At 32.4% G+C, this 8220-nt stretch overlaps 1 protein-coding gene across 18 annotated transcripts; it reads left to right on the forward strand.

Annotated features, from left to right (window-relative positions):
* The first annotated feature begins 286 nt into the window (after nucleotides 1–286).
* Nucleotides 287–5726, forward strand: LOC110648041 (receptor-like protein EIX2). 18 transcript variants are annotated; one of them, XR_009150589.1, is made up of 4 exons: nucleotides 287–2416; nucleotides 2950–3165; nucleotides 3925–4108; nucleotides 4200–4627. XR_009150589.1 is itself a non-coding variant. In XM_058151314.1 (4 exons), the coding sequence occupies exon 4, from the start codon at nucleotides 4482–4484 to the stop codon at nucleotides 5400–5402; it is 921 nt and encodes a 306-aa protein (XP_058007297.1). In that variant the 5' UTR covers nucleotides 287–2416; nucleotides 3060–3165; nucleotides 3309–4108; nucleotides 4200–4481; the 3' UTR covers nucleotides 5403–5726. The 18 variants fall into 18 exon arrangements, 17 of the variants coding, with proteins under 17 accessions (XP_058007297.1, XP_058007300.1, XP_058007296.1 ...); XM_058151314.1 differs by having other exon boundaries at nucleotides 3060–3165; nucleotides 3309–4108; nucleotides 4200–5726; XM_058151317.1 differs by having other exon boundaries at nucleotides 3060–3165; nucleotides 4200–5726.
* The last annotated feature ends 2494 nt before the right edge of the window (nucleotides 5727–8220 follow it).

Below are 8220 nucleotides of genomic sequence, written 5' to 3' on the forward strand. Positions count from 1 at the left end.
TAAATCTAATAAAAATTAAATAAAAAATGAATTATTTAGAAAAAAATAGTAATTGAAATATAATAATTAAAATAAATTATTAAAAAAATAAATAAAAAATAATAATTAAAATACAATAATTATAATAAACTATTTAAAAATAAATAATTAAAAATAAAAAAATTATAATTGATGAATATAATTAAATTTTTAATAAAAAATTTTAAAATACAATAAAAAAAATTTCAGCTCTCCCTAATTTAAGCTGTAAAAAAATTAAAATTTAAAGGGTAGGATACTTATCTTTTACTAACTCATTTCTTTCCACACTAATATCCTTGTTTACCCTATCCTCGCCGCAACCCGAACAGAGCATTAAACTCTTGATTTTCGGGATGCATGCCTAGTGGTTGATGATATGGCCGTTGTTTTTGCTATTGTGGAGGGAGATGTGGACTTGATTTGTCATGGGTCTCTCTCTCATTCTGGATATTCGTCTCCTTTTGTCAAGGGCTTGGCAAGTTCACATTCAGCATGTCTACGGTGAAGTCAATTTTTGTGCTGATTGGCTTTCACAGAGGGCTCATCATTTCCCTTGGATTTAACCAAACTCCAGAACCTACCGAGTGGTGTTCTTCGGATCTTGCAACAGGATGTGGTTGGGTTAGCCTTTCAAGATATATCCCGGGTTGATCTTTGTTTTTCACCTTTTCTCTTCCCAAAATAAAAAGAAAAAAAAAAAAAAGAAAGAAAGAAACCAATCTTTGATTTTAATATTTATGTCCAGAAACTTTAAAATTCAAGCCCTAGCAATTTTAAACATTTTAGACAGATAATTGTGGAATCAAATTACTATTAATTACTACTCCTAGCAAAACGCAAGTTTTCTTCAAAATTCATGTCACTAGTAGATATAATTAATCAAGTGACAACAAAAGAAGTGAAGGTGGAAAGCAAAAGGAATTGTCACTTACCCCCAATATCTTTATTAGCACTATCAAGGTATTTTTGCATTTATAATTCTTTGTCTTAGAATTATTAACTCTCTTCTTCTCCTAGTCTTCATGGTACATTGGATGATTTGAACTACTTGTTCAAAACTTATACTGGATGTAGTGATCCTCAATTTGACTAAACAGTTTATGAACTGAAATTGATGTTGCATACTCCAAGAATCCAGTACTTTCACTCATATTTGCATTTTGGTATTTGTATTCCGAAAATCGAATATCCTAAGTTGAGGGGAGCGATGCCTGCTTAGATAGATTAGGTGAGAGTGAGATATGATACCCCATTTGAAGCACAAATGTGAAAAATCAATTCCAGCAGAAATTTTCATAGTTTTTCTTTGAAACCTACTTAGGTTGACCATAACAAAGGTGTGAGTTCTGGAAAGAGTTAATAAATGCAACCTTACTCTTCTTTGCAGAGAGACTGCTTTTGTGGCTTTAACATGTGACCTCAGGTCACAAATGAAGTAACTTTACCGTAATACCAAAGTCACCCTCTACTAAGTTCACCATAGGAAAAAAAAGTTAAAAAGAAAAGAAAGAAAGCGGATTAGCTTTATCTCTTCTATTATTTTTTTAATAGTTGGCTTTTCAATACAGAGTAGCATTAGTTAATATGATCTCACAAAAGTGGTTGCTACAAGGTTAATTCTTTTCCTGGTAACTCAAATATTATAATCTTGACACATAACTTGCCTTTTTCTTTTGACAGAGGACAAGAGATTGTTATCAAGTCATAATTATATATCATTCTGATTCCAACTGAACAGGACAAAAAAAGTTTTAATTCCTTTGGAGAATCAGTCCTTCAGTGGCCGTCTGAATTTGATCCTGATGCACACTTAGGAAACTGATATCTTGTTTGCTTTGCTATGGTATTTGCTTTTTTGCTGCTTCCAATGTTCTATAATGGAAAATGAAGTCTTCAAACGTATATCTGTTAAAATAAAGAAAGAAAAAACCAAGTCACAATGTTCATAGATATCTATGTTCGACAAGTTTTGGCTTTATTACAAGCCTAACTCTGCATCAATATTGTAAGCATAAGCATATCCCCTTATTCTAGGAATAATGATATTCCTTTTACATCTATTTTTTTTTTCCTTTGGACCTATGCATATGAAAGCTCCAAGCCTAAGATCTGCTAAAAAAATGATTTTTTTTTAATGCAGAAAAATGGCTATTTATATGCATATTGTCTTGTATCTACCTCAAATGTAATTCAATGCTTCATATGGACATTTCATCATTTCTTTCAATGATTCTTCATTTCTTCATTTTGATTGCAGGAATCCATAATGGCAATGCCCAGTTGGTGGATTGCTTGGACTCTGACAGGGAAGCTCTTATTGATTTCAAAGAAGGTCTAAAGGATCCTGAGAATCGACTCTCATCATGGCGAGGAAACAACTGTTGCCAATGGGAAGGTATAAGTTGTGACAATAAAACTAGAGATGTTATTGCAATTGACCTCCACAACCCTTTTCCATCATCAGATCCCAATTATTCCAGGGATGCATTAGGTGGGAAATTAGTCCTTCATTGATAAAACTCAATTATTTGAGACATTTAGACTTGAGTCTTAATGGATTCAGTGGAATTCCAATTCCTGAATTCTTTCAATCTTTGGAGAAACTGCAATATCTAAATCTAGCAGATGCTGGCTTTGGAAGCAAAATTCCTCCAAACTTGGGAAATATCTCTGCACTGCAGTATTTCAATGCCTCTAACAACTGTTGACAACCTTGAATGGATGACTGGTCTTACATCTTTGAAATATTTAGCGCTTAATGGAGTTGACCTATCATCCTCTGGGTCAGAGTGGGTTGGAGCATTGAACAGGCTTTCACATATAACTGAGCTGCACTTGCAGTTTTGTGACCTGATTGATTCTAATTCATTTCTTAACTTTGTCAATCACTTGCTGTGATAGACCTCAGTTTTAATAAGTTCTTTGCAGAGTTCCCGAACTGGCTTGTGAATATCAGCAGCCTTGTGTATGTTGACATCCGATATAGCCAGTTGCATGGAAGCATTCCACTTGCTTTAAGCATGCTGCCAATTTTGCAGTTCTTGCATGTTGAATTCAACCATCTAAAAGCTAATAGCAGTCCACTGTTCCAGGGAAGCTGGAAAAACTTGGAAGTTCTTAATTTGGGCGTCAATATTGTCTATGGTAAGCTACCTGCCTCCATTGGAAATATTACATCACTCACTCATCTTTTTTTGTTCTCCAATAATATTTAGGGTGAGTTTCCGAGCTCAATAGCTAAACTTTGTAATCTGAAATATTTTGATTTGTCAAATAATAATTTGAAGGGGAGCTTAGCCGAAATCCTTGAAGGAACTGATGATTGCCTTTCCAAAAGTCCTGTTCCAAGTTTGCAGTACTTGCTTCCAAGTTTGCAGTACTTGCTACTGAGGAGAAGTAGATTGGTTGGTAAATTTTTAACTTGGTTGGGTCAGATTCAAAATCTTGTTGAACGCTGTCTGAATTATAACTTGTTCCATGGTCCCATCCCTGATTTGGGAGCATTAAGATGTCTAGCTACTCTCCTACTTGGGAAAAATGAACTAAATGGAACTCTTTCAGATACTTTGTTTCAGCTTCCTAAGTTGTCTATCCTAGATGTCTCTGACAATCAGTTAACTGAATCTCTCCCATATAGTTTGGCATGGGTTTCAATGTTGTCTGTCCTAGATGTCTCCTTCAACTGTTTGACTGGTGTAATCTCAGAATCCCACTTTTCAAAGTTAAATAATTGCAGTCCTTGTGTTTTTCTTCCAACTCTTTGGTCTTGAATGCCAGTTCAAATTGGATCTCTCCATTTCAGCTCCAGTCACTTGATATGGCTTCATTCCTTCTGGGCCCTTCATTCCCTGCTTGGCTTAAATATCAAAGTAATCTATCTTATCTTGACTTTTCAAATGCTAGTCTTTCAGGTTCCATACCCAGCTGGTTTTGGGATATTTCTGGTGGTCTCAATTCCTTAAATTTGTCCTTCAATCAGTTAAAGGGTCAACTGCCAAATCCATTGAATTTACAAGAAGTTGCATTTCTTGATTTGAGCTCCAACCTCTTTGAAGGACCTATTCCTCTTCTACTTGCTGGAATTCAAGTATTAGATCTTTCTGATAATCGATTTTCAGGTCCTATCGCAAAAATGATAAGTGGATTCACCCAGTTCTGGATATTCCTTTCTTTTGCAGGAAACCAACTGATTGGTGAAATTCCAGATTCCATTGGACAAACATTTTCATTGATTATCATTGATCTTTCAAGAAACAATTTATCTGGAAGCATTCCTTCAAACATGGCAAACTGTCGTCAACTACAAGTTTTAGACATTCAAAATAACTACCAGGAGAGGTTCCTGGTTCTTTAGGTTTGCTAAATTTCCTCCAAACACTACACCTAAGCAACAACATGATCTTTGGAGAAATTCCCTCATCTTTCCAAAATTTGTTGAATCTGGAAACTCTAGACATTGGATGACTGGTAACATTCCATCATGGTTTGGACATGGTTTCCAGAATCTTAGAATTCTCAGATTGAGGTCAAATACATTTTCTGGAGAACTACCATCTGGTCTTTCAAGTTTGGGTTCTCTACAAATCCTGGATCTTGCAGAAAATGAGTTGGAAGGTATAATTCCAGCTAGTTTGGGTGATCTCAAGTCCATGGCTCAACCTGAAAAAAACAACAGATACTTGTTTTATGGGACAAATTTTGGGAGACACTATTATGAAGAAAGTATAGTTGTGAATATAAAAGCTGGATCACAAAGGTTCACAAAGACTCTTTCCCTTCTAACATGCATAGACCTTTCTGGGAATCGGTTGCATGGAAAGCTGCCCCAGGAAATAACAAGATTGGCAGGGTTGGTGGTTTTGAACCTGTCAGGAAATAATCTCAATAGCCAGATAAATGAAAACATTTCAAAATTGCATCAGTTGTCATCTCTTGATCTCTCAAGAAATATGCTTTCAGGTCCAATTCCTTCAAGCATGTCTTCCTTATCATTCTTGGGATACTTGAACTTATCAAACAACAATTTCTCAGGTAGAATTTCTTTTGTTGGGCACCTGACAACTTTTGAGTCATCCTCTTTCTCGGGTAACCCTGGCCTTTGTGGAGCTCCTCTTGTTGGTCAATGTCCAGGTGACTATCCAACTAGTGCAGGAACTGCTGAGAGTGCAATTGCTGATGGTTACAGTGTTGACAAGTGGTTCTATTTGGCAGTTGGGTTGGGATTTGCAGCTGGCATATTGGTTCCTTGCTTCATTTTGATAGTTCAAAGAACCTGGAGCGACGTGTGCTTTAGTTTTGTCGATAAGACAGCCAATGGATTGTTGTATTGGGGTCAGGAAACAACAGCCTTCTTCAAAAACGGTGGTGATCACAATCCTTAGCTTTGCTTCGTATTTGATTTGTTCCAGGCTACTAGCTATATAACTCTTGACATCCCTTGTGTAAGTATCCTGTTTTGATGTTATGTAATGCATTTGTCCTTCAGAAGTTGTGAATCAGCCACATGTTGCTTATCATTGTGCAAAGAGGAAAGAATGAATTCTAGAAATGTTCCTTTCTATTTATAATTAAAGTAGGAGAATTGTCATTTATAAGATTTCCAAAGAATGTAAGTATCCATATGCCCTTTGTGCAAAACCTTCATATCTTGAATGGTTGTTCAAATAGCTTTTGCATTGAGAAATCTCTAATTTATCTGCCTTCAATTCATTGTCTTATGAAATACATTGTTTAGATATTGTATTTCAACTGCATTGTTAATCCCAGGTTGAGATTATGAAAATCCAGGCTCTTTCCACAAGTACCTGAGAGGAATAGAGAGTTGGAAGATATTGGCTAATTGCAGAAACCACTGTCTGCTAAAATATAAAGAGAGAATCTTTAGGTTTGGCCATTGAGCTGATAAACACACAATATCCAGAACACTGCATATGAAAGTTTACCATAAGGTTGAAGGAATAAACCGATCACATCAATTGATCCCTTTATTGCTTCAAATAACCTAAAGAAATGGTGATGGAGAAAAAGAAAAGTGAAATTTAAATTTATTTCAAATGTTTGAAAATGATTTCTTTCAAATATCATCTCTATTTCTTTTTGCTACAGCACAAGTAAAGAAAGAAACCATGTGATTGCTTCTTGCATAATTAAAGCTGCATCCCCGTTGTATTGATGCTATGCCCTTAAGGATTGGTTGTCCACATTCAACCAGTCTCTAGCATTGCCTTTGACAAGAAACATTGTAAATTGCACAAGCAAGCACAGAAGTCAGCATTAAGAACATTAGTGGCCCAGACAAAACTTGCAAATCTAGCAATAACTACACTACTTTCCTCCATCACTAGCAGGCACCCAGTACGTCCCTTTTCAGCATTAAGAACAATCAAATAATAAATGATGATTTTGACAATGAATGAGTAGACCAGAAGCAAACTACCCAACTCATAAGCATGTTGCAAAACATCTATGAGGGATTCAACTCTCTTTTATTTTTCCAATACTAATAATAATAAAAAAAAGATGGGAGAGAGAATTGAAGATACTAGTTTTCTTGTAACGTGCATTGCATATTGTTTACACTCGTTATACATATTCGTAATTTAACTTTTTTATATGCAATTTCCTATTAATTTTTGTATATAATATAATATTATTATACTATATTGATTTTTAATAATAAATTTTTAATATATTGTGTTGTAAATTTTTTTATTTAAGAAGATAAATAATAACAAATTTGTAAAATTTCTTTCTTAATATAATAAAGTTCATTTATATTATATTATAATGTTTGAAAATTTTTATTTAAACATCTAATATACTACTAACTCTAAATAAATATTATGACAAGGTTTAACATTATTCTATAATATATTAAAATATTATTAACAATACATATTTTATAGTTTTGAACAATACATTTTTGATAATAATAGTGATATCTTTAATGAAATAATAATACGTCAATTAAAATCATTCATTGTTTTAAAGTAGTAGTGTTTATAATAAAAAAATCTATATAGAAAATGTTTAAGAAATATTACTAAAATAAGTTAGCATAATAAAATCTTTTATTATTTTTTAAAAGTAGTGTCCATAGAAAAAAAAAAGAAATCAATAAAGAAGTAAAAAAAATTTATAATTAATTATCTTTATAATATGTACATTTTAGTTCTTATTGAAATAATTTTTATATTATAGCCAAGTATAATTATTATTAAAATAATATTAAAAATTTAATTTATATTAACCATTGTGATATTAAAAATTGAAATTTTTAAAGATTTAAGAATGAATATTTCATCGTTAAATATTATTAGCGACGATATAATATGACCTTATTTAAAAAGTATTAGTGATGAATTTTATATCGCTAAAAGACAATGCGATATTGATAAACATCATTGATCAAATATTAGCGACAGATTCGCTAAAGGTATTATCGATGAAGTGATATAGAATAGCGACAAACTCTTTATCGCTAATATATGTTATTGGAGGCAAATATTTTGTTTGTCACTAAAAGTATATTTTTGATATTTTATAAATAATAAAAACAATAAAAATAATTTTGAAAATCCCAACCTTTTCACTTTTATATATTATATAAAATATTTAATTTTATAATTATAAATAAATATTTTAAATTATAAAAAAAAATTAATTAAGTATAATTTAAATACAAATAAAATTAAAAATTTTAAATTTATATAAATTTTAAAATTAATTAGATAAAAAATAATAAAAAATAATTTAAAAAATCACAATATTCTCCCTCCATGGTACATTTATATATTATAGAGATTTAATAAAAAGAGATTTAATAAAAAGATAAAAAAGAAAAGAAGAGAGGGGAACAGAAAAGGGGAAAGTAATAAAAGGATGAGGGGAAAAAGAGAGATAACTAACGAGCGTTGGAGTTATTTGTTTTTGGAAAATACTTGAAGTAATATTATGCGTGCAAGAAAATGAAATATTTTGATAATCTGTCAATTGCTGAATTAATTCTTGATTAACAGATTATCTTTTATTAATATTTGTTCATCCTAATTCTTTTTTATTGATTTTCCAAAAGTGGAGACTCAGACCTGCAGGCCTTGATACACGCTACCCATAAACCAATTCTGCGTATGGAGGTCTTTATGCTGGTTGCCCGAAGTTGATCGGTCTGTCACCGACTCTAGTTGCTCGATTCAACGC

Source organism: Hevea brasiliensis, chromosome 8, assembly GCF_030052815.1.
Source record: "Hevea brasiliensis isolate MT/VB/25A 57/8 chromosome 8, ASM3005281v1, whole genome shotgun sequence".
Lineage (NCBI taxonomy): Eukaryota > Viridiplantae > Streptophyta > Magnoliopsida > Malpighiales > Euphorbiaceae > Hevea > Hevea brasiliensis.

What these genes read in the sequence shown, in the direction of transcription:
- LOC110648041 (XM_058151305.1), top strand. Translation starts at nt 4,482, where the DNA reads ATGACTGGTAACATTCCATCATGGTTTGGACATGGTTTCCAGAATCTT.